This window comes from Erigeron canadensis, chromosome 3 (assembly GCF_010389155.1).
Source record: "Erigeron canadensis isolate Cc75 chromosome 3, C_canadensis_v1, whole genome shotgun sequence".
NCBI lineage: Eukaryota > Viridiplantae > Streptophyta > Magnoliopsida > Asterales > Asteraceae > Erigeron > Erigeron canadensis.
In genome coordinates, this window is record NC_057763.1 from 18,611,353 (window position 1) to 18,638,953 (window position 27,601).

The 27,601-nt window shown below is 38.5% G+C and overlaps 1 protein-coding gene and 2 long non-coding RNA genes across 3 annotated transcripts; 1 reads left to right on the forward strand and 2 right to left on the reverse strand.

The window, feature by feature from the left end:
• Window positions 1-4,942: 4,942 nt before the first annotated feature.
• Window positions 4,943-5,503, reverse strand: LOC122594509. Its single transcript, XR_006323022.1, has 3 exons — window positions 5,285-5,503; window positions 5,142-5,172; window positions 4,943-5,035 (listed from the first exon to the last, which is right to left on the reverse strand). It is a non-coding gene; the product is annotated as an uncharacterized LOC122594509 (long non-coding RNA).
• A 9,511-nt stretch (window positions 5,504-15,014) lies between these two features.
• Window positions 15,015-15,455, forward strand: LOC122591624. The gene has a single exon (XM_043763882.1). The coding sequence runs from the start codon at window positions 15,015-15,017 to the stop codon at window positions 15,453-15,455; it is 441 nt and encodes a 146-aa protein (XP_043619817.1).
• Window positions 15,456-24,864: 9,409 nt separating this feature from the next.
• On the reverse strand, window positions 24,865-27,452 carry LOC122594418. Its single transcript, XR_006322990.1, has 4 exons — window positions 26,651-27,452; window positions 25,985-26,065; window positions 25,766-25,864; window positions 24,865-25,449 (listed from the first exon to the last, which is right to left on the reverse strand). It is a non-coding gene; the product is annotated as an uncharacterized LOC122594418 (long non-coding RNA).
• Between the last annotated feature and the right edge of the window lie 149 nt (window positions 27,453-27,601).

Genomic DNA, 27,601 nt, shown 5'->3' on the forward strand with positions numbered 1-27,601 from the left:
TGTATTTCCCTTTTGGCGATTAACATTTAACAACATATTTAGCCTTTTTTGTAGTTGATTATTCCAGTATATATAAGATATACCGGTTATAAAATTATCAACTTTTGTAATCTTCGAGTCTAGTTTTTTTCCGGTTTAGAGTGAAAGGTGGACGACATTAACATGCTGTACCAAAAATTGGCATTTCAAAACACCAATTTCTTGCTTTTGGCACCTTTAACATGTGACATTGGCAAGTAAATTCGGCATAGATAAGCCGATGGTGAGAGAAATCGGCAAATAGTGCATGTAGGAGGGTTGTACAATACAAAACTTGAACAGTTTGTTGCCGAGGTATGTAATCGACACGAAGAATATTATGTATAAAGAATCACTCTTTATTGATATATAACAAACATACAATCACTGTCCGTTTATGTTACAGAATTGGATGACGAAACTAAAACGAAGCTAATATTAGTTATACTTGGCGGTTAATCTTTAACCAGTGAAATTCTTCATCAACCATCGCGTCTCTTTGGATAGTCGTCTCTGTTTGTTGTGTGAGGCCCAAAAATTGTCGGCCCCTTTGTTCAACAGAGTTGTCGTTTCCTTTTATGTCATTTACACTTTGTATCCCTCAAGTCTTAAACGAATTATAATTTCCAACATTCTCCTCCCTAATTGTTTAAGACCTGCTCTTCTAATCGTCAGATATCCATCTGTCTTTGGCATCATGTCATTCTCTTGCTTGACCCAAATCTTCTCGACTTGTAGTGGGATCTTTGTCTTCAATAAATATTTGATGACGTCACACCATCCTTTGTTCCTCATGAACTTTTCTTCACGCAAATTTGCTTTACACAAACTTGCTTCCAATGAGTCTACTTCACACAAACTTGCTTCCAATGAGTCTACTTCACACAAACTTGCTTTGTAGTTTCTTTGCACTTGGCATCACACCTTATGTATTTTGATCAGTCACTAATCTTGTTCCTCACGAACTATCATTCACGGTAAAATTGGTTACACAGCTGGCCTAATTATAGAGGGTCAAGTATGGGCTTTAGGCCTCCAAAATTCAAAGGCCCCAATTTTTGTAAGAGCTTTTATATATCCTTAAAATATAAGCAGCTAATTTTCAAACAAAAAAATAAAATAAAATCAGAAGCAGCGGCCAGTGAGTAAAAAAAAAAGAAAAAAAGAAAACAATCGCCTCAAAAAAAGGATACCCATGAAGTCCAAACGCAACTTCTTGTCGAAATCTCTATCTTCTTGGATATTGAAAAGCCTGCTCCCGCAATTATAATGACAACGTTCAAGACTCTTAATTATAATGACAACAATAGGTAAGTTTATTCCCTATTGTTTTATTGTTTCCATTCTCCAAAGATTATACACCGATTGTCTCAACTTCTTATGCTTAAAACTAGCGATTAAAAAGAGGGGATTTAATTCTAAGTAATGCTAAAGGCTTAGTAGAGAATGAATTTGAGAACTTTGAATTTCTTTTAGGATTGGTTATTTGGTATAATGTTTTGTTTGCTATTAATTCAGTTAGTAAATTTAGCTTTAGATTTGGATGTAGAACCTAAGTTAATCTTGATTTGTTCCTCTTAAGATGAAATAACAAATTTGCTATACAATTACTAGCAAGACTGTAGGAAAGCAGCATCAACAGAACAACACCTAGCAAGCCTTCAGCAGTCCAGCAGCCCAGCAACCTAGTTGCAGTAGTCCAGCCAGCAGCGAGTACCTTTTTTTTTCCGTTTAAAATAGTTTGTATGCTAAGAAACCGGGCCTCCAAAATTGATCTCGTTTAAGGCCTCTAAAATGCTTAAGCCGGCACTGCTTGGTTATTTCACACAACCTTTAATTCTTTCACAGAACTTGATCCATCACGGATTGAAACCACATCACACGTATTTCCTTATAATTCAATCACTGAACTATCTATTCTCTACACAGGTTATCTCCCGTATCACACGGTTTTTGCTTTGGCTTGATCCAATCAATGAACCTTGTCAATCCACCCTTCACAGATTACTTCTCCGCTTCACACGGCCTAGTCTTGATCCATTCTCTGAATCCTTGGTTGTACCCCTAACACGTTACTAGTCCGCATCACACTGCTTTGTCTTGATCGCGTCACACGATCTTGTATTCTTGGTTCATATCACACGAACCTCTTGATTGTTTGGGTTCACACCAATCTTCTTTTCCCTTTGAATACACCTTTGCGGTTTGATCACGTCACATGATCATTCGGTCATTCCCATAACGTCTCACACGTTAAAGTCCTATCCGCGGTTGCTTCTCACAACACGTCCTTTAACTTTGTATCTGTAACGGGTCATTTCGTATCACACGAATTTCTGAAAAATCACAATTGTTGTTGTAGACCCCTTTTTTTCTTGATCTTCTCGATTATTGTTTTCTTCACAAAAATTAGTATGCAACAAAAGTTTTCCCTCTTGCACATACCAACAGATTTGGTGTTCCCTTTAGTTTAATCAATTTATCACAAATTGATCGTTTTTTTTTCTTTTTCGTATTCACAACACCACCAAAACAATAATATATTATTGTTTTGTCTTCTCCATGAGCAATCTCCGTTCATGCGTTATGTTCTTTCTGATTTCTTCCCAAATCGAATTAAACACAGCAGTAGGAACCTCTCGATCTTTGTTTTATCGTCACTTGATTATCACAATCAATCAATCCACAGTAATATTTGTTCCTGGTCTTCCTCTTTGAAAAAGAAAAACCGCTGCCCCTGTTCTTGATTTCACCACAACATCAACAGCAAATCCTCCCAGTTTTTTATTGTTCTTTGAAATCGAATCACTCGATCTTCTTCTGTTTCGAATTTATGGTCAGTGTTTTTCACAAACAACCAACCCTCTTGAACGATTTCCTTCCCAGAACTTTGACTCTGTTTTCGGTTCTTCTCGAACGGAAAAATCCCGATCACTCACTGATCCTTTTCGGTCCAATCTGCAACAATTCTTCGAGTGGAATCCAACCCTCGCTCTGATACCAATGTTGCCCAGGTATGTAATCGACACGAAGAATATGATGTATAAAGAATCACTCTTTATTGATATATAACAAATACACAATCACTGTACGTTTATGTTACAGAATTGGATAACGAAACTAAAACGAAGCTATCCTATTTATATTAGTTATACTTGGCGGTTAATCTCTAACCAGTGAAATTCTTCATCAACCATCGCGTCTCTTTGGATAGTCGTCTCTGTTTGTTGTGTGAGGCCCAAAAACTGTCGGCCCCTTTTATCAACAGATGTGTCGTTTCCTTTTATGTCATTTACACTTTGTATCCCAAGTCTTAAACGAATTATAATTTCCAACACAGTTACAAACATGCATACACGGGCTGGTCCCCCACTTGGAAAGTGACACACGGGCTCAAAGTTATCTTACCAAATAAACCTTTTGTTTTTTTTAATGGCCAACAAATTTTCATTATAAATAACATGTCCAACAAAACGTTATGACATGTAAACAAGTACATCCAAGTAAATAAAACATATCAAAGTTATACCGAAGTTTACATAAACAAGCTGGTCACCAAAGTTTATCCAAAAAATTGAATTTGGTCAACTCTCCCTATTGGATCTTTTTGTGTGTGTCTCGCCTTTAGCCAACGGAATCCAATATTTTTGATCTCCTTGATGATGAGGTCAGAACTCATACGCCTTCTATTAAAGACTATGTTGTTCCGGGCTTTCCATAAGCACACCATAATGATAGCATTCACCCCTTTCCTCCAGTTGGCAGAGCCACGCAACTGTAAATGGAGGCCCAACAGGTCTTTTATTCAAGCAGGATAAAAAGAAGAGAGTCGACACCAATTTGCAATTTCCTTCCAGATTATAAGAGCCATCGGGCAGTAGCCGAATAAGTGCTCACTGTCTTCAAGCTCAGAATTGCAAAAACCACAACCAAGGTTACTTGCAATAATCCCCCTCTTTGCAAGTTCCATCTTTGAGGGGAGTCTGTTCAGCCATAGTCTCCAACCGAACATATTCACCTTTGAAGGCAGCCAATTATTCCATAAATAGCAATCACCATCGTTATATGGATTTGGGGCAAGTAGCTTTTTCAATGAACGAATTGAGAAACCAAGGATAGGGTCCAAGCTCCACTGCCATCTATCCCTGTTTTGAGACAGCACAATAGACCCGATCATGTCTATGAGTTTTGTGACCTTAAGAGCATCTGACCCAGTAGGGTATCTCATCCAATGGAAATTGAAACGAGTGACTCCAACCTCTGAGATAATTCGGTCATCTATACAACAAGCCTTTTGAATCTCCAACCGGAAGAAAGAAGGACACATGTAACACAACGGTGTGTTATTTGCCCAAATGTCTAACCAAAATTTAATAGAGCTTTGGAATCCTGGCCGTCCTAAAAACAAGTTGTCCAGTATAATGCCATGTCGTGCAAAGTCTTTTTGAATCACCATAATCTGTTTCCATGTACCCGGTAACGACATTTTTATGGGAATGAAACTCCAATCTCTTGAGTTGTGGTAAATAAACCTTTTGCTTAAATATGAAAAGAAAATTCCATGTCCCTTTTAGTAGCACAAAGATGCTGCGACTAATATATAACTTAGTAACTACAAATCACTATAATTAAAATACTCTCTTTTTGTTTTTTTGCTGTTGTTGTTGTTGGACAAATGCTACGGAGTATTAATTAATATTTGTGCTATTTGGAATGTGATGCAAATTGGCTTTAAAAGTTAAAATCATTGCTCCGACTTCATTGCAAATATCACAATCATTTCCCTCACGACATAAATATGAAAACAAAAAAAACTAATTTTTACTGACCAAACAATTTACTTTCTGGCAATATTCAATAATCACATTCACAGAACAACCATGCATACATTGGACAATTAGATACAAAAGTAGCACTTGTGGAGGAAGCTCTTGATAGAAACTAATACAAACATATATAGCCTAAATATATGTAACGCCTGTAACCAAACGATGTCCGAGATATTTAAGAAAGTAGGCTGTAAAAATTCAAAATGACGGTATGTTAAAGCGTTGATCAAGTCATTACAGAAAACAAGCCACTATATGTCAGTTTAGCGATATGAGCACCAAATATAACCTGACCTCCATTTGTCGCCCCATCAAGCATTCCAGGCTTCAAGGGATGAAAGATCACCAAAAATAATATGTTACAAAAAGTCAAACGGAGTGTATGTCATAGGTTGCTCAAGTCACTACAGAAAACAAGCCATTACAGGTCAGTTTACCGGCTATGTGCTCCAGATATGAACCCGGCTTCCACGTGTTGCCACTGTAAGCATCCCTGGCTTCAACGGATGAGCATCAAAATAACATGAGACTGCAGTCATGTGAGGGCTATCAAGAGTAGTAACAAGTCTCCTCTCGTGCGGAAATAACATCAACTCATCTTATTGTGTTTCCCACAAATACCCCCATACACATCTACATTGAAAACAGAAAAAGAAATTAGATGATGGAACAAAAAAACCAATTTCTTATAAAGCTTAAACAGGAAAGAAAAACCATATTTACTACTAAAAGAATACATTCAGAGATTACAAAAATAAACTTAATACAATACATAGCTATACTTGCTAACACTTTAAGGTTATAAAGTTGGACAATGCTAATAACTTAATCTCTTCTTATGAACTCCAATATAATACTGTGAGAAGAATGCTCTGAACTCTTTATGTACTATAAGGTCCGAGCGTATTAAAATGTGAGCTTCAATAAAAGAAGCTTACCTGAAGTAAAAAGGCCATGTGCCTGACAGATTGTTAGGATTTATCATGATTTCATCATCAGAGAACAAAAAAACAATTTAAAGCAATGAAATAAGTTGAGCGTCGACCATATCATAAATGACATATCTTTCTGCTCAGTGTCATGAAAATAAGTCCTGATTTCAACTTTAATTCCAGTTGGCCGCTCAAAACTCCTTTCACAAAATCAGTTATGTCAATAATGTATCAGTAGTAAGATCCTAACTAGAAAATTAAGATATTTATTTGGATGACAAACATTTCTATGTTTCCCTCAATGTCGATGCCATGTGGGGGACCATGAGAAGGAAATCCCCCATGTCATTACGATTTAGCAAATCAATGCTGGCAATAGGCCTTACATTTTCCTGAAACATCAAGATACACATTCAATAGCACTGCCATCAAGCTATGCTGTTTGGCATCAGCTACAGGTCTGGTATAGGGTCAAATTCGGTTCGGATCAAAAGGGGTCGTCTATTTTCTACCTTTATAGATCAAACAATGTGTTACGAAAATTTATATATAAAAACCTTACCTAATAAGCTATTAATCTTTTTGATCAATCAATGAGGCGATAGCATGTAAGCATAAAAAATTAGAAACAAACCTAATTAAGGCAAAGCTTGATACCTTTGCTCTCTGGTTAGATTTTTTCTTCTCATCAAAAATCCGATTGCATATATATACGTTAAAATTGCCACGTACATGTCCACTAAAACGTAACCACCTTGACAGATGGTCTAGTATGTTTATTGGGAAATATGCACCACTTTCTTGCAACTTACTACGGATAAAGAAATACAAGCATTCGCATGGTTAATTACCAATACATCCATATAAACTCCAAAAGGCAGGTGTTGTACCTTGTTACAGCAAGATGGCTTCCTGAAGGAGAGAAATAGGCAGACTGTACAGCCCTGTCTAAAGTCAGCATCTTAAGAGAGTTAGGCTTGCTCTTACCAAGTTTTCTCAAATCCCAAACGCAAACAGTTCTATCTGTTGAACAGGTAGCCATCATATTAACATTTTCTGAATTAAAATCTATTGTATTAATCCTAGCCTCATGCAACTCCCATGAAAATGATGTCTTCCCGGACCTCTCATCCCAACTACGAACTACTCCATGACCTTCACCGAGATACAAGGAGTTAACATCATCAAGTCTTTGAGACAGAGTATATTGCATGTTCAGTGGAGTATGCCAGATCAAACATCTCCTTTTCAATATCTAATGAGCGAACTTGACAATCATAACAAAAAAAAGTAAGTAAGTAAGTAACTAAGTAACTCCTTAGTGCCGCCTTCCGCGGGTTTTGAGCCTCAATACCTCGACGGTGTACGGGGGGAGGTTAAGATGTAGGCAGACCTTACCTCTACCCAAGTAGAGAGGCTGCTTCCAGTTCCTACCTAAATGGTAGACTAGACCCTCCAACCTTTACATGGGATGAGGATCGAACTTGACAATCGTAACAGCTTGTAATTATCTATATCAAGTAATATGTAATCATGTATATGCGTTAAGCACTAAAAACAGTAACAATATATAAGCTGAATACAAAAGGTTAGCCCTGTTAGTATATGATCACGTAAAATAAATGTATGTCCGGAAATGATTAAAGCCTACGGGGTCACACGAAATGACACGGTAACTCTATATTATTAATTAATATATGGAGTCAAATCTTGTGGAGACTTGTTAGGGATAACATGTGTTTTTAGGTTTGGTAATTTGTTAGGTGGTTCAGTAAAATCATCTTTTAAACGTGCCGAATCAGGTGATCTTCCTTGGGTTCTTAAAGATCTACGAATTACGTTTGGGGTTTCGGATCTCACTTTTTTCTTTGAAGTTTGAACTAAGTTTGTATGATTTAGTATCTACCCTATTAAAATTAACACATAGATTCATTAAGAAAGTTTGGGTACAATTAATGCAAATGTCCATTTAATCAATTTGACTTTGACTAGCTTTGATTATGATATATTTGATTAGCTTAATCATTTTAACCATAATTGAAAATAAGATTACAAAACTCAATAAAAAAAGTAATAATAATTAAAATGATTGAGCAAAAATAACGTATAAACATTATATGGTAGCTTACGGAGGCATTGAGATCGGAAGGTTTGGATTTGATGGTGAGAGAAGCTAGCAATTCCTCGTTGCATTTGATGTTTTTGACTCGTTTCCGTTCATAGTCCGTTGATTTCTTAGTCGTTATCATTTTCCTACCTTTACACAGAGGAGAGAATTGGTGGGAAGTGAAAGAAATGGGGAAGAAGAGCAGAGGGAAATTAGGTGAAAATAGCGGGAAGAGACTATTCGGGTTACAACCCTGCCGGGTCAAGATTTTCATTTCTATTATTTTATTTTTGGGCATATTTATTCCGGATAATGATAAATCAACTTAATTGGTGGTCATAAAGATAGGCCTAATAGTAAGATAATGACATGTGAAAAAATCAGGGGGCAAGATTTGAAAAAAGAATTAGTGGAATCTACATGTCAAATTCTTAAAGTTTTGATTGATTTTTAGGCATATGAGTTATATTGTTTATTATGTAACATTTACACATGTTGCAAAGGTTTTATAAAATGAATTGAAACTTGCGTGACAAATGTTAAAAAGAGAAAAGTTATATGGTAAAAAGGAAAAAAAATGAAACTTTGGTGATTGAAGTTGAAAAATTTAAGTTATGTGTTTAAATGTAAAAAATATGAAACTTTGTTGACAAAGGTAAAAAAAATCTAAAAGTTATATGGTGAAAAGTAAGAAAAATGAAACATTCGTGATAAAAGCTACAAAATTGAAAGTTGTGTCGTGAAACTCAAAATTATATGGTAAAAAGTAAAAAAAATGAAACTTTGGTAACCCAACTTGGAATACTTAAAACTATATGATAAAAGGTAAGAAAATGAAACTTCGTTGACAAAAGTTAGAGCTCTAAAAGTTTTTTGGTAAAAAGTAAAGAAAATGAAACATTCGTGTCAAAGGTTAGAAAAGACAAAGTATAAAGAATTGTAACTTATGTGGCGCAAACAAAATAAAATGAAGCTTTCGTGACAAAATTTAAAAAATCGAAAGTTATGTGGTAGAAATTGTTGACAAAAGATAAAAAGAACAAAAATTATGTGGTTAAAAGTAAGCAAATGTAAATTCGTGGCAAAAGTTAGAAAAATAATAGTATAAAAGGTAAATAAAACAACACTTTCGTGCGAAAAGTAGAAGAAATGAAAGTGATGTGGCAAAAAGTATAAGGGTGAAAACTTTAGTAAAATTATGTGATAAAAAGTAAAAAGAATGAAACTTTCGTGGCAAAAGTTAAAAAAAATGAAAGTTTAAAACGTAAATAAAACAACAATCTCGTGCAAGAAGTAAAAGAATAAAAGCTATGTGACAAAGTTTAAAAGTTTTGAGAATCAGAATTTCGTGGCAAAAGTTAAGAAAACGAAAATATAAAAAGTAAATATAAGGCCAAATGTGAACAAAACTAAAGTTGTGGGACAACAAAAAATTCCTAAAGTTTTGTGGTAGCTAAGTAAAAAGAAAAAAAATACTGTAGTTTTCATAGGATAAGGATTCTTTAAAGTTCCTTTCAACTTTACTAGTAAAGTTGGAAGCATCTTGACTTTGGATTGAAATCAAAGGTCAGGATTCAAAGATCATATTTGAATCTTGACCTTTGATTTTAATTGAAGGGTTTGAATCACCAACTTTACCAATAAAGTAATTAATAACTTTAGAGGATCGTCATCCGTTTTCATAACTTGGATTATTATATATAATAATGGCGTTCACAGCAAACGCGACATGTAATTGTACAAGAAATTGCTCTAAGTGCATTGATTGTGCACCAAATCGCATAGTTGATGATAACACCGGCGAGGGGCTTCGTCCATGGAGAGATGGTTGAGGTTTAAGAGTTTGTTGGTGATTCCCCAAAGGTAGGAACCGTATCCCTTTACGCCAACTATGAGTATTTAAACTTGGGGTAAGAGATGAACCCTAAAGGGTTCTAGGTTTTGTTGGCGATTCCCCGGAGGTAAGAACGGTGTTCCTTTACGCCAACTAAGGTTGTTATGTAGGCGTCGATGCTTGATTGACTTTAGTTAGGTTTTGGTTGATACATGATCATATGTATTGTATGTGTATTCGGTTGATTTGTAATCATACCGAATGAATGGGGTTTCCCCTCCTTATATAGGAGAGGGTAATCTTGGGGAGGAAGTTAGGGTTTTAACCCTAATTAGGATTTCGGATATCATTGTCATGTTTAACCGATTTGCTTGCCATCATTATCCTTTTATAGTTGGATATGATTTACTATATTTTAGGAAGGGATTTGTAGCTATCTTTAGCTATTTAATTATTATTAATATCTTCGAGCTTCGTGCTAGGTGGTCTTCGTATCATGGTTCAGATGGGTACATTGTCAAGCCCCCAGTCTAATATTAGAGACTGCCAAGGCTGTGTTTTTAGACTATACTTCTTCGTATTCTAACGCTCCGATCTTCATACAATTTTGTCCGAATAAGCTTTGCTAAAAGTTTTGCTCGGAGGATTAGAGATGCTTAATTTTGATAGATCTTTAGGCTCATCCAATGTTGACTTTTCTACATATTTTCATTTGAGTGACAAGTGGTAATTGTTGATCAAACGGTTGGGATGAGGCTTCGTTGTTCGCATTATTATACCTTTGAATATTTTTCGCCATTATTGATCGCTACTTGCTCAGGTAACTTTTCTTTCTTTGTGAAAAAGTGATTTGTGAGTGGTAACTTTTGTCAAATAAGATTAGGTAGTGATGATGTACCCTATACGGAGCTCTAACTCCGTATCCGAAGTAGAAGCAGAGGCACCTTCGTGCAGGTAAAGTTACTTATCTATATGCCCAAAACGGAGCTCAACCTCCGTCCAGAATAATCATCCCGGAGCTCATAAGGTAGCAAACACCCTGCTCCGAGAGAAAATATTTCAAGAAGATCGAACGAATATTCTTTTTATGATTATCCATAATTAAAGTCCGTATACCTCGAACACGGCTCGCTAAGAGATCATCACAAATCTTCTTACAAGATAGGAGATATCCTTAAAGAGGAAAAGATTTACCCTAACTCCCTTTCCTCTTTCCCAAGCTTTCAAAACCCTATATATAGGGATGCATTTACGTCTAAGAGACTCATCTTCTGAGGAAAAAACCCTAAATACTCATGCGTAAAGCGGCCTCTCAGACCCTCTTTACCGTAAAGGAATCGCCTCTCTGAAAAACACCCTCACCCCCTAGGTTGGAGCCATAGTGCAGTTATTTAGTCAAATAAATTGGCACCATCTGTAAGACCCACTACAGAACCGAGCCCACCACTGATCAATATTTTTTATGTCTGACCTCAACCGTGGAATAGGGGAAGTTCGTAGCAGTAGCCACAGACCGCCCTGAATTCCCTGAAACAGGAACTAAAAGGAAGGACGTAGGGGATAACGCCGTTATTGAAGACATAATCTTCGATTCTAAGGAAGCCGACGAATTTTCAAAGGAACTGTAGGTGCAATTTCTGAGCACCTTTTATTGTCCGCTGCAATACAATTCTAAGGCTGATTATGATGACGAGAAGGCATCATCAAGGTCGTGAAGACGTCATCACGAGGCAACAAGTTCGTGTGAAGATTAGCCAAGCCCACGAATTTGTAGGAAGCCCAGCCTGTTTCTACAACCTATATATACTAGAATTAGGTTACAATGTACATTTGAGGTTTTTAGTCTAGATAGAAATCGTCCATAGTGCACGGGGTAGAGATCTATACCCCGTGCCAGTCAGATGTATACTCATTTGGTGATTGTAATCTTATGATTAATGATATTCACGAGTTTTACATCTGTTCTTATCTCTTATTCTTTATCAATTCGTGTTTATGTGTTCATGTTTATTTAGAATCCTCAAAGACAATTACAATCGGATTCCGCACGTTTGTAGTTGTTTAGATCGTGATTTAAATGGTCCGACATGTTTCAACAAGACCCGCTAGTAATACAGGTCACCGTCTGCAATATCCAGGTACACAGGGTATATATAAACGCAAGAGGGGGGGGGAGTGAATGCGATGTCCTCTATGACATTGCTTTCTGTAGTTCCCTGACCAAGTACAAAGCTTAATGAACTCTGCTAAAACTCCCTTGATCGGATTCGCAGGGAGCGGACCTAGCCAGCTGGGAAATTCATCTATCCGTTCAGATCGGCCAGTCCCCTACAGTTAGAATGGAGGACCTAGACTTTGTCATAGTAAGGTCGTCCTCCCCCTATAACATGTTGTTAGGCAGACCTGCCATGAGGAAGTTGGGAATCGTTGCGTCAACAATCCACTCGATGGTTAAATTTCTGATCCTAGAGGGAGTAGGGACGATAGAGTCCCTCTGCGACACAGGGAGACATGTCCATGGCATAAAACGAGCCAGAGAAGAGACAAAGGTCACAATCCCAGCAGTAACAGAACAAAACAAAGAAGAAGGAATCGCGATAAACCCAGCATTCCTGGAGAAATTGATCCTAATAGGGAAACAACTACCATCAGAGTTCAAGTCAAAGCTTCAGGAGTTGTTAGAAGATAACATGGACGTCTTCGCATGGGAATACTCCGATATGACGGGAATCCCGCGGAAAATATCGGTACGAGGCGAGGAGTTCATAACGGAGCACAGGCTAAACGATCACAAGCACCTGACCCCTGTTCACCAAAAGAAAAGGTCTGTGTCAGCAGAAAGAGACCAAGCTGCGTTGAAAGAAGTAGACGAGCTCTTGAAAGCTGGGATAATAAAAGAACCAGTGTACCCGACGTGAGTAGCCAATCCAGTTATGGTAAAGAAAAGCGATGGAGGGTGGCGAATGTGCGTGGATTTCACAAACATAAATAAAGCAACGCCAAAAGACTGCTACCCCTGCCAGAAATTGACTGGAAAGTCGAGTACGTAGCAGACTTCAGGCTAAAATGCTTTCTGGACGCTTATAAAGGATACCACCAGATACAAATGGCCAAAGATGACGAAGGGAAAACCTCGTTCTACACCAGTAAAGGAATATATTGTTACACAAAAATGTCGTTTGGCCTAAAAAACGCAGGAGCTACTTACCAACGATTGGTCGACAAAGTTTTCCAGCACCAATTAGGCAGGAATCTAGAAGCATATGTAAACGATATGGTTATTAAAAGCAAAAGCGAAGAAGAGTTGCTGACAGACATACAGGAAACCTTCAATACGTTAAAAAGCATCAACATGAAGCTTAACCCAAAGAAATGCTCATTCGGGGTAGAAGAAGGAAAATTCCTGGGTTATTACATAACGAAGAAAGGAATACAAGCTAACCCGTCAATAGTAAGCAAGCTTTCACAATTGCTCCCGCCAACCTCCATAAAAGAAGTACAAATCCTGAATGGAAAATTGGCTGAGCTGAGTAGATTCTTATCTAGAGGAGCTGAAAAACAGCTCCCATTTTTCAAAACACTCAAAGGATGCATCGACAAGAAAACCTTCAAATGGACTGTCAAAGCCATGAAGCCTTCGAGCAAATGAAGAAATATATTGTAGAGCTACCAACCCTAACATCTCCAGTAGCAGGAAAGACCCTATACGTATATATAGCGTCGCCCGTGGAATGTGTGAGCTCCGTGCTATTGGCAGAAAGGGATAGGAAGCAGATCCTAATATACTTTGTCAGCGGAATATTACAGGGAGCAGAGGCACGATATCCGGAGCTTGAAAAGTTGGTCTTGGCATTAGTCCACATCGCCAGGAGACTACGAAGATACTTTCAAGCTCAGAACGTCGTCATCTTGACGGACGAGCCGATTAAACAAGTGTTGCTCAAACCAGAAAAATCAGGAAGAATGGCCAAATGGCCATTGAACTGGGGGAACATGATATTGAGTTTTGTGCCCAAAGTTCGATAAAAGAACAGGTGTTGGCAGACTTTATCGCGGAAACCCAACACAACAAAGAAACTGGAGCCACAAGCCACTCAAGCACGTTGACCATTACTGAAGAAAACCATAGCAACGAATGGCAACTATACACAGACGGAGCCTCAAGTAAAAGTGGCTCCGGGGCAGGACTAATGTTGATAGGACTTGATAAGAAAGAATACACGTATGCATTAAGGCTCGAATTCGAAACGACGAACAAAGAAGCAGAATACGAAGCACTACTAGCAGGGCTTCCTATAGCAAAAGAAATGAAGGTATGTCGCATCCATGTATACGTGGACTCACAATTGGTAGCAAAGCAAGTCCAAGGAGAATTCGAAGCAAAGCAACCGACAATTAAAAAATACCTGGAGAAAGTCCATGAGTTGGTAAACTGCTTCGGATCATTTGAAATAAAGCATATAAGAAGGAACCTTAACCAAAAGGCAGATGCACTACAAGCTGGCATCCCTCACATTTTCACACCTGACCAATGACGTCCTAATCAAGGTACTCAAAGACAGGTCAATAAACGAAAAGGAGGTACTAACCGCAATTACGGAAGACCCCCACAATTGGATGAAGCCTATAAGGGAGTACTTGATAAGCGAGCTCCTTTCGGAGGATAAAAACGAAGCCAGGAAAATAAGAACTAAAGATGCGTGGCTAAAATTTTGGATGGAATTTTGTATAAAAAGACCTTTCTGACCCCTTGGCTAAGATGCGTAGGTCCGAATGAAGCTAACTTGATCATCACGGACACTCACGGAGGAGTATGTGGGCATCATGATGGCCCAAGGTCAATAGTAGCAAAAATACTAAGGCTCGGCTATTATTGGCCAACCATGCATCCAGACGCATCGGCAACGCTACAGGTATGCGTAAATTGTCAACTACACGCAAAAGTTAGCAGAATGCCGAAGCAAGATATGGCCTCCGTCATCTCCGCCTGGCCATTTGCATAATGGGGGATAGACATAGTTGGACCTCTACCATTAGCAGCCTCGGGGCACAAATTCCTGGTCGTTGCAATTGATTATTTCACCAAATGGGTAGAAGCAAAGCCGCTGACAGAAATAACAGGGAAACACATAGAAAAGTTCGTCTTCGAACATATCATATGTCGGTTCGGTGTACCACATACAATCATCTCCGACAACGAGAAGCAATTCTCAGAAGGCACTTTCCCAGATTTCTGCAGTTGGCTAAAAATCCAACAGAACTTCACATCTGAATAGCACCCTCAAGGTAACGGAATGGTAGAAGTAACAAATCAAGATTTGGTTAAAGAAACTGAAAAAAGGTTAGGATCCACCCGGAAAGGATGGGTAGATGAAATACCTCTGGTACTTTGGGGACTTAGAACCACACCCAAGAGGGGAACAAATGAAACCCCCTTCAGTTTGGTGTATGGATCTGAGACAGTCTTGCCAACGGAGCTCCAAGTCTCCACCTGCAGGGTATCTAACCTAGGAACGGAGAACAACGATGAGAATCTCCGAATAAATTTGGACATCTTGGACGAGCGAAGGGAGATAGCAGTAATAAGAGCCACATCCTACAGGCAAAAAGTGGAAAGTTACTACAACAAAAGGGTGCGAAAATCAACCTTCAAACCAGGAGATTACGTGCTTAGGCTCAATAGCCAAAGCAAAGAAGAAGAAAAAGGCAAGCGTAGCCGTGGGAAGACCATGTAAAGTAAATCAAACCTATGGAAACGGAGCCTATGACTTGGTCGATATGGAAGACAAGTCAGTTGGAAGGTCATGGAACGCAACCAACCTCCGCCTGTTCTACCATTAAAAAAGACAGAGCTTTGAAAATATGTATTAATTACTTTGGAGCAAGTCTTTAATAAAATAAAAATTAAGCAAATAGGGTCGCAACCTTTCGCAATATAATTGTGAGTACGTACAAGTAATTAAAAACTATATAATTAAGTTGGAGTAAGAGGACGCTCATTAAATCCAACATAACCATGGCAAAAAATTTAAAATATAGATATAAGCCCGGTTAAAACTCAAGCACCACGATAAAAGTCTTTAATAAAGAAAAAATCAATGTGCAGAGAGTATAACAAACCAAGACATAATTGTTCAAAAAAAATACGACCACGGCAAATCAAGAGGAAGTACGGGGTTTCTACTGAAGAAGATCTTCAATGGAGGCAGAGTCATTGGCAAAAATATCTTTCACAAACGGCAACTCTACACAAGCAAGGGTATCTTCAGCTGCTGCTGCTCTTTCTGAAGTCTAGTTAAAAAAACGTGGAGCAAGGGAAATCAGCTCGTATCTTGCCAGCTGACTCAATACGAATACCCTCTCTTGGGCACGGTTGGCATTCACAACCTCCGCCAGCAACGCACCAGCTTCCTAACTCCTAATCCGTTCGGTGCAAACATAGAGAATAACTTCTGATATAACCCTCTTAGACTTCAGTTCCGCAACCCCTTTGTGAGCCTCCTCTAGTTGAGATTCAAGCTTGGAGATTCGGGTATCCCTCTCATCAATAGCCTTCTTACTGGACTCGCAATAAGACCCCATTTGATTCATCTTCTCCCGAGCACTCTGTAGTTGCTTGGCAAAATTGCCACATTGCTCCCTCTTCTCAACAATCTGCCTCTTCAGGGAAAGCTACTCATTCTGCAGACAATGAATGAAAAACTCCTCCCCATTACAGGATGCACAGACAGAAGACCCCTCCTCACGGCGACGACCCCTCAAGTTAGCTAGCTGCCCCTCCATATCCTCATGCTGCCGTGTCAATAGTCGATGACGAGCATTCATTACTGTTCTGACGAAGGTACTCATATACATAAGTTGGTTATGAGAAGCCTGTAAATTCTCAACATCCAACGCCATCAGCTCACGAACCCAATCCTCTAGGACAAAACGAAGCAAGATATCCTCCACAACATTAGGCTTCGGAATATCTGCACAAAAGGAAAAAATAACAACAATAAGTATGTCCCGTACGGACAAAGGATATAACAAGACAAAACTCACTAAGTTCTATCTCTTCAGGCTGAAGTTCACCTAAGAGCATTGTATCAAAGATAGATTGCGGCTTCGTCTTCTTTGATGCTTTGGAAGCCGAGTTTGACGACGATTTCCTCTTCTTAGAAGGAGTTGAAGTCGTCAGAACATCCTCTTCAACATAAACAACCTCCCATTCCACAGGCTCTCTAGACAACAACTTTGCAGAAATCACGGACAACTTGGGTTGATATTCTAGCAAAGGACCCTTCATAAACTGGGCCAACGTAACCTTTGCCAAAGAATTTTGCAAATATCAGGCAACAACGATGACAAAAAAACAAAAGAGCGCAACCAATAAAATCAATTACCAGTTCCTTCAACAACGATTAAGGCATCTACACCATCAGGTCACTGCTTCAATATACCCTCCTGATGCAGAACAACATCAGGAAAGCGATCAAATTTGACTGGATTCTGAATAAGTCACTGATACAAGGGAAGTTCCAGAGCAGCGGCAGGAGCTGCTTCCTTGAATTTAGTTGGCTTATCACCAGCTACCAACGATGAATATGCCTTGGGAATCACAGAGCATTCGACAAAAATAAACTCATTTTTCCACCCTCTCACGTTAGTACTGCCAAGGAGAAACACATCGACCTTAGGCTTCATTTGTATCGTTACCCAGTCACCAGCATCATACAAATCGAAACACGCAGAAAAAAAATCTACAGATGCCTCACCATCATACGCACGATAGAAGATTTCAAAACCAATAATACGGGCAACGCCGTTGGGATGCATAAAGGAAAACAGACTGTTATAATGGCTAAGGACATCAAAAAAGAAGGGGGAAAGCGGAAACCTCATATTTCCTCGGGTAACAAGGGCAACATATAGACCCACAAAACCCTGAGGAGGATCTGCAACAGTTTCGCCAGGGGACGGTAATTGAACCGCCTTATCAAAATCTGACAAGTAGGTGGTACAAAACCACCCTAACCCCTCGGGGGTAACGACGGAGGACTGCTTGCTATGACCTACTTTTGCCATTTCTGCGTTAATTAAAGAAAGGAATCAAGAGAAATAAGGGTTACCTGGAGATTGTAGAAAATTAGGGCAGAGCAAATAAAGCAATAGGGGAATTTGATCGGATCAGGCTGACAGGTAAACACAAGGTATCCCCCTTTCTATTTAATTTTCATTTTTACCCCTTGAAGTTTTAAGAGTCTAACAAAACAACCAGCCGTTGTCTATTTTATTAAACTTGGGGGCTTGATAATGTACCCAAAACGGAGCTCAACCTCCGTCCAGAATAATCACCCCAGAGCTCATAAGGTAGCAAACACCAAGCTCCGAGAGAAAATATTTCAAAAAGATCGGACAAATATTCTTTCTATGATTATCAATAATAAAAGTCCGTATACCTCGAAAACGGCTCGCTAAGAGATCATATCAAATCTTCTTAAAAGATAGGAGATATCCTTAAAGAGGAAAGATTTACCCTAACTCCTTCCTAAGATTTACAAACTCCTCTTTCCAAAGCTTTCTAAACCCTATATATAGGGATACATTCACATCCAAGAGACTATTCTCTTGAGGAAAAAACCTAAAATACTCAGGTGTAAAGCGGCCTCTCGGACCCTCTTTACCGTAAGGGAATAGCCTCTCTAAAAAACACCCTCCCCCCTAGGTCGAAGCCATAGTGTGGTTATTTGGTCAAACAGGTAGTGAGCGATCTTTGTAAGGTACTTTCACGAAGGCTATGTGGTTGATGTACGTTTTTATTATTGATTCTAGCTTTTAAATTTATAATGTTGTACAAGTAAGTTATCCTAAAACTAACACGCTTATGAGCAGAGAACCCGGTCTGTGTAGTACAGTCTAGTGGTAAATTACAGGATCGTTCGCAGGGACACTTGCATTACCTAATCTAACAATATGTGTAATTCTAGTTTGTTTTGGGGGTTTGTCACTAACTCCTAATAAACTACTACCTAACAGTAACTATCCGGTATTACCAGGATAGACTGCGTCAGAAGACACAACGTAAAATATTGAAAAAGCAAATAACAGTAATTAAATTAAAATATTTGTTTGGCATCTCCGATCTCATGGTACGACCAAATACAATTCTACTTGTTTGTTAGACTGTTGGAAACTTAATCACGGCTCAGATTATCGTTAGATTCACTTTACCTAATTACTAGTGTTGTCGCTAGACTCTCACTAACCTATAAACAAATTCTCGCTAGATTCATTGTTTAAACATTAATGACTTAAAGTTTGTGTTACTAGTTCATCTTTTAGTTACCCGGCTCTTAAGCCAAGACCAGATAATAATTCTCTCCAGTGACCATAGTGCTCGGTTACAAGTCACTGGATCGCGTCTGACATTGTTAAGCTTCATGTTCAATTCATCCTACTTACTATGGTTCTGGATACCTCGATTACAAGTGAATCACCTTTTACATCTAGTTATAGACCGACTAGTGTTTTCCATCCTTATGCATTAGTCCTAGTGTGTGATTATAGACCGATCATCAGAATTAAACTAATACATGCAGATATAGAACCTATAATATCATGAATTACTAATAAACATGGATCTATGATAAACAGTAAAACACACTCCAACAGAATCTAAACAAACAAAGTAAAACAATAAACGTCTACATGATCACATCGATCCAAACAAGTATTCAGCCTACTAGCCTAGCTTTATTAAAGGAATAACAAAGTCTGAAAAGATGAAAGACATTGTTTGATAAAGTAAAGTAAATATAAAGATATGATCTAGACCAAAGATATCAGAAGGTGTTAGAAGCTCCAAAACCTTCTTAGAAATCTGGAAATCGATCTAGGGTTGTTACTGGCTGCTAGGGCTGCTGAATCGGATCTTTCTTAGGGTTTTGAGGGTTAATTCGGCTTAAATAGTAATTTAAGTCGGGTTCTGATCAGGGCCGACCAGCAGCGCTGGTGGGATCACTAGCGTCGCTGGCTGTAGGCTTTTCTGGGCCAGCAACGCTGGTCAGTGGCTAGCGGCGCTGGTTGCTGCTGTTTGTACTCGTACTTCTTTGTTTGGCGCCCGAATCACTTCCTTGTGTCTTGTAACTTCATAGGCTTCCTTCTTGAGTTACTTGATGTCATTTACCCTCTCTCGCATCTTCCGTGAACCTGCGTAAACATACAATTCCATTAAGTACCAATAGTTCCAGAATATTAACTCATTTAAGCATTGAAATGAAGCCTTTCAATAGGGGTTTTTATCACAAAATGGACGCTCATCAGTGGTCTTTATTAGAGATCGGTTGTTTTGTTTTAGGGACCCTTGATCTTCGAATCTCACTTTGTTTTGATGAAAATTTTAAGCGGGCGCTGATTTTCGGAGATCAGTGAGTCTTGTAACGAAGGAAATTGGGAGTATATTTATAGTATGAAGTGGTATGCTTCTGATTCGGTGGTGTCATGGTGTCCTTAGTAAGGTAATGTGCTTGCTTCGTAGGGCATAGTCCCTTTGAGCGAGAGTTATCTCGAGGCCGTCTGCCATTTATTTTTTGTGGATAGGTTGATGCAGGAGACGTGAGCGTCTTGCGCGGTGAATAAAGCTAGGCATAGTATGTCGTGGTGGCATGAATGGAGTTTCTTCTTATCGATCTACCTCATAAAACTTGGATGTATCATTACTTTTGCTTGTCATGTGGTTGTGTCCTTGTTTCGTAGACTACATGGTTATCTCCTTATGATTTCGTCCTTTGATGTAGGGCGGATGTTGCAAACTTAGGGAATTTTGCTCTTCGTCATGTGAGAAGGCATCTCTGATGTCTCAGGATTTTATTTGTGCGGGATATGTTCTTTATATATGATTGATTCTGATGTCTTTGAATGACTATTCTCTTCTTGTAATTATCTTACGAAGGTACTATAGATATCCTCCTTGTTGTTATGGGCGGTATCTTCAAAGTTTCCGAGGAATCCTCGACTTCTATATTCTGACTTTGGTAGTGGTTTATGTAGGCTACCATCCTTGTTAACTCTTTCAAGTTTTTTTATGGGCTTCGGGTGATGAATTATTCTTTATACATTCAGAAGTCCTTTCTTTAGGCTTCGAAGATATATTATGAAGGGATCGTCATGCCGAGCTACCCTTTTACTGCTTCGTCAGTAATTCTTGAACCTATCGGGGGCACATATATGACCTTCGTAGGGTAGTGTGGAAGTTTGTTGGAAATTTGAAGGTCCATCCAGCGTATATGCACGGTCTCGAAGGTACCACCATTCGTTAATTTCATGTCTCACATTTGATTATAGTCTACATGGTATCGAAGGTGATCACCTTCGTATTTTCCATGTCTTTTCGTTGGTGCATGCTTCGTTATGGAAGTTTTGTTCTTCCAATTACGATTTGGCTATATGTTATGTAGGCGTCCCTATCATACATTTGAGCCTTAGTAGCATGTCTTTTATTGGTAAATGGATACGTTCATAGTAAGATAGGTAATACGATAGGGAGCGACCCTTCGTGATGGTTAGAGATGGGGTGTGTTCACCGCTTTTTGACCTTATTCAGGCCATAGGTTTTACGACATTGAACATATAAGTTTCTTTGTCGTATACAAAATAATTCAAACCTTTGTTAGGTCGTATATACGTGATTTTTGTGGAATGGTCCATTTGAGGGTGGGACCTTTATATCATGCCTGCTTTAAACCTCACTACTCACATATGAACAACTCCATAAATTAGCCATTACGAAGTTTGTCTAAACTTTGTAGTTAAGTCATTACGCCATTTAAACAACTGTCAAATGCAAGCTGAAATCAAAGAGTTAGCATAATATCTAATAAATACTTATACGTTTGCTAGGTTGCACCGTTTATTCAGTTTATGAATAGTATAAAACGTTGTGGTCTTAATAGGACCAATGTTTGGCCAATTACGAAGGGTGCTGCCTTCCGATTCTTCGTTGGCCTCTTTATTTATAATTTATTATTATTATGAGGTATTTGCTATAGCAATTTTGTACACATTTGTGTATAATATTCCTTTAAAGTGTTTGATATTGTTTTAAAGGGTTTCTAGTTTTTTGTTTTCATTCTAGAAAGGGTATCCCCTTCGTTTTGTGACCCATAAAGGGTGTTTTTTTTTTGGTATTCTACGTCCCTATAGGTTTAGGAATATTAGTACATGGTTCCGAAGGCAACCACCCACGGAGCTCCATGTCTCACATTTTGCGAATAAAGTTTTTGGGATAATATAAAGTTTGATGTTTTAGTTGCCAGGCTTGGGCCTAGGTAACGATTTTGAGTAAGCATTTCTAGTAAAAGGCGTTGGAAGATTTGCCTGAGTCCCTACGTGTATTAACGAGAATGAGACGAGGACTTCTTTGATTTATGCAGTGTGGAAGGTGTTGTTGGTATGGGTAAATCCTTGGATATTTGGATGTTGTAAGAGAATTATTGCGGTAGTCTATGTATGACCTTCCGGATCTACGGGGAGGTATATCATCAAGCCTTTTAGGCTTAAGGGTAATGGCTAAGTGTGTATATGTTGACCTCCGTGCTGGCGGAGGGGCGTCTAAATATAAGACTTTTATGAGCTAGAAATGGGAGTGTGATCTCGACCTTATTAAACTTAGATAAGACCTTTTATACAAGACCGTAGGCTCGTGGCCTCTGATATATTTTGGTTTTGGGTTTTTCACAGGATATATGAGTTTTATGCGCTTGGCATTTATCTAGGTTGTATGGGTATATCTCATATATGCTTTTCTAGGATGCATAGATTGATTTTTGGGTAATAGACCTTGTAGAGGGTATCCAACTTCCGGAGTTTTGTTCTATTTTAGGTCATTTATCTTATGAAGGGAAAGTATTATACCCGATGATTTTGCTCTACGGAGGTTATTAGATCTACGAAGAGTAGGAAACCATGTCCGTAGCTTTATCACGGGAATATTTCAGTATGATAATCCTTTTAAGGGTTGGTAAATTATGCGGCTTATGCCTTATGAATTGAGCCGTGGGTAAGTTGTGGTATATGGTTTAGACTATCACGTAGGTGACCATTATACAAGCTATATACACTTTTAGGCAAAATATAAAAGATCTTGGTTTTAGTGCATTCCTTGCCATATAATTTAGTTAGAGAGTTTTTACCTCACGTCCTGAGGTTTGTGGAGAGAGAAATTGCATGTGTGACCTTTTGGAGCTCCGTGGTAAGAGAAAATGTTAGAGAGATTTGTGAACTTCGTCACGCAAAGTCATCGAAGGTAAGGTATATATCATCATTAGCCCCCAGTCTAATATTATGGACTATTAGGGTCGTGATTTTAGACTGTACTCCTTGTTCTATGATTGTGAGAGTTTCATGAGTTATTGCATTGAATTTACTTCGATAAAAGGGAGTACCGAAGGCTGCCGAAAGTTCCTGAATGTCACTGAAGGCTGTCGAAGCTTTCAGAAGCTCGACAAAGACTGTGGGGGTCTTCGAAGGTCACTGAAGGTTGTAGAAGGCTTTGGGTTAAGCTCTCTATCTGGATCTTCTTTGCGGAAGGCTGTCGGGGGTTCCAAATCTCGCTAAAGGCTGCCGAAGGTTTTTGAAGCTTGCAGGAGGCTTCCGGAGGTCACTCAAGGCTGTAGAAGGTTTCCTGAGTTGGCTAAAAGTCTTCTGGAGATTTCTGGAGCAGGATAGGCAGCGAAGCAGACTCTCCATCTCGATCTTTCTCTTTTACTATTATTAAGTTTTGTACCATGGAGATGGTTTTATTAGATAAGTATAACCGTCAAAGGTCAATATTTGTATCGGATCCGGTAATCTCATGATGTTCGATGGCATGCTTTATTGATGACGAGATATTATATATATGAATAATATATTTATTCATCACGTAATTCACGTGGCCGCACATTCTTAATCACTAGATTTTGTGTGTTGTATTGATATGTCGATATAAAGGGAATTGTAGTTCGTCGGAGTTTTCCTTTACAGTGATCTATCATCCTTTTAATTTGGTACGACGGATCATAGTGTGGTTTAATGGTGGGTTCTTTTATATGAATCGGTGTGGTTCAACGGATGGCGCCAAATGATTGTGCACCAAACCGCATAGTTGATGATGACTCCGGCGAGGGGCTTCGTCCATGGAGAGATGGTTGAGGTTTAAGAGTTTGTTGGCGATTCCCCGAAGGTAGGAACGGTATTTCTTTACGCCAACTATGAGTATTTAGGATTAGGGTGAGAGATCAACCCTAAAGGGTTGTAGGTTTTGTTGGCGATTTACCGAAGGTAAGAACGGTGTTCCTTTTCGCCAACTAAGGTTATGTGGGTGTCGATGCTTGATCGACTTTAGTTAGGTTTTGGTTCATACGTGATCATATGTATTGTATATGTATTCAGTTGATTTGTAATCATACCGAATGAATGGGGTTTACCCTCCTTATATAGGAGAGGGTAATCTTGGGGAGCTAATAAGGATTTCGGATATCATTGTCATGTTTATCCGATTTGTTTGCCATCATTATTCCTTTATAATTGGGATATAATTTACAATATTTTATAAAGGGATTTGTAGCTATCTTTAGGTATTTAATTATTATTAATATCTTCGAGCTTCGTGCTAGGTGGTCTTCGTATCATGGTTTGGAGGGGTACATCGTCATGCATCAAATGACTTTTTTCTTAGATATAATTATTGTGAGGGATCACATTGAATGAAAGTGAACCGTATTATGCATCCGCTAAAAACAATTGATTACAAGAAAATGAGAAATGATTACATATGAAGAACGTCAATTGCACAAATTATCTTAGTGGTTTACATATTTTTTTCTTTCTCCTCCGTAAATCATTCCAATTCATTCAAAGTATTTTATCTCATAAACCGTACATCGATAAATTATAAAAATTATATGGGTGTTCTTAAAATTTTATGCTCTTTCATTAGAGATGTTATTCGATATACTTTCGACGAATTTTTAAATCCGAGGGCGGAGCCCTTACAGATAAAACATTTGGCTATGACACTCTATGACTTATCATCTTCTATGACCTATCACTCCTACCATCTCACGCGCATTAACACTTTCCCTCGTTCACGTTCACATTAAGTGAACAAACATGTAAGGCAAATATTGGACAATTAGATACATAAATAGCATTCACATAACGTTGAAAACAAGCTCAAAATTGACTTCATTCTCAATGGATGAAGCTCGGGATAGAAACTAATTAATACAGACACATTATAGCTTAGATATATGTAACGCCTGAAACTAAACGATCTACGAGGGATTCAAGTCACTACAGAAAACAAGCCATTACATGTGAGTTTAGCGCTATGAGCTCCAAATATAAACATGGCCTCCATTGGTCGCCCCTTCAAGCATTCCAGGCTTCAGGAGATGGAGATCACCAAAAATAAGATGTTACAAAAAGTCAAACTAGAGTGTATGTCATAGGTTGCTCAAGTCACAATTGAAACCAAGCCATTACAGGTCGGTTACCAGCTATGTGCTCCACATATAAACCAGGCCTCCACTTGTCGCCCCTGCAAGCATCCCAGGCTTCAATGGATGAGCATCAAAATGATATGGGATTACAGTGATGTGGGGGCTATCAAAAGTGGTAACAACTCTCCTCTCTTCTGTGGATATAATATCAACTCCTTTATTGTTTCCCAAAAATATATGTGAGTCATCCCACCCCCATATACCTCTACATTCGAAACAGGAAGATAAAAAAGACCACAATTAGATGGACAAAAAAATACAAAACCAATATCCGATATAGCTTAAACAGGAAAGAAAGACCATGCTAACTACTAAAAGAATACATTTTGGGATTATAAAAATAAATTGAAAACAACACATAGCCAGAACATCATACTTGCTATCCTAATGAACACTTTAAGGTTATGCTGTTGGACCATAATAATAACTTAATCTCTTCTTATGTACTAAAAGGTTAGAGGTTCTTAATATGTGAACCTCAATAAAAGGGCTTTGCTGGCTGAAAACATAAGGAAGCTTACTTGAATTTAGAAGGCCATCGGCATGTCTGATTACCAGGGTCTATCATGAATTCATCATCATAATTTGCCCCACATAGCACTCCAATCTTGACATCAACACTAGATGATAACATTACAAGAGAAAAACAATTCAGATACATCAACTTTAAATGTGTAAGATAAGAGAACAAGCTCTTTGAAGTAGTATCGCTTTATATGATCCACAAGAAAACAACGTACGGCAACCAAATTAGTTGAGGGTGACATGTTACGATTGACGTATCTTTCTGCTCAGTCTTATCAAAATAAGTCCAGATTCACCTACAGATTTCAACTTTAGTTAGAGTTGGGCACTAAAAACTCCGTTTTACAATCAGTTGTCAATAATGTATCACTAGTAAGATCTTAAATACAAAGTTACGTAATTATTTGGCTGACAAACATTTCTATGTTCTGCCATCAAGCTATGCTGTTTAGCATCAACTATAGGTCTGGGTACAGGGTCAAATTGGGGTCGGGTCAAAAGGGCTCACGTTCAAGCACAAGGGGGCACAAACCTAAAATAATCTGCTACAAAATGATTATGAATGCTTACTAAATAAGATAATAACCTTTTTGATCAAACAAGGAGGCAATAGCATGTAAACATAAAAGTAAACCTGAGGCAAACTTTGACACTTTGCTGTATGGTTGGCTTTTTTAATCTCACCCAAATTGGCCCTATTTCATATGCATACATTAAAAATGCCACCTACATGTGAACTAAAACTTAACTACGGTCACAGACGGTCTAGCATGTCTATTGGAAAATATCCACCACTTTATTGCAACTTACTACAGATAAAGAAATTCGAGCATTCACATGGTTAATTGCTAATACATTCATTTAAAAGGCAGGTATTGTACCTTGTTGTAGCAAGATGGCTTCCTGAAGGAGAGAAGTAAGCAGACTTTACAGCCCTCTCACGGGTAATCATCTTAAGACAGTTAGGCTTGCTCTTAGTGAGTTTTCTCAAATCCCAAATGCAGACAGTTCGATCTCTTGAACTTGTAGCCATCATATTAAAATTTTCTGAATTAAAGTCTATCATATTAATTCTACTCCCATGCAGCTCCCATGAAAATGATGTCTTCCCGGACCTCTCATCCAAACTACAAACAACTCCAAAACCCTCACCAAAATACAAGGAGTTAACATCGTCAAGTCGTTGAGACATAGAGTATATTCCATTTTCAGTGGAATATGCCAGATCAAACATCTCCTTTTCAATATCTAATGAGCGAACTTGACCATCGTAACAGCTTTTATTGAGATAATAGGTACAATGAGGGGAGCAACGTTCAAGGGGGAGCTTAGTTCAAGGGGGAGCTTTTATTGTCTACCCACATGTCACACGGATCGAACCTAGGCTCTAATACCTCCTACCTTCTTTTTGATACGACAAAGGGGGATAAGTAATAGGTATGCATGTTGCTTCAATCATTATTTTTCATCAAAAATAGGTATGTTATGTTGTTAACGACTTTAGCTTTTATTGCATTTTCATACCTATTAGATGTATTGTTGTCATTATCAAAAAGGGGGAGATTGTTGGTGCATTTTAGGCATTACGGTTAATTCAAACGTCTCCGTTGTTTTGATAATGAGCGACAATACATATAATGTTTTCAAAATGATATAAAAGCTAATATAGGCATACATACGCTATTTCCGAACCTAAAACAATGAAAACATCAAGTTTGAGTTTGGTGTAGCACTTCGTTAAAAATCCTGGAGCACGGCTCCACTTTCGTAGCACGACTCTTAGGCACGGCCTTTGTGCCCTGCAACGGCCGTCCTCCTCCGTCCAATTTACA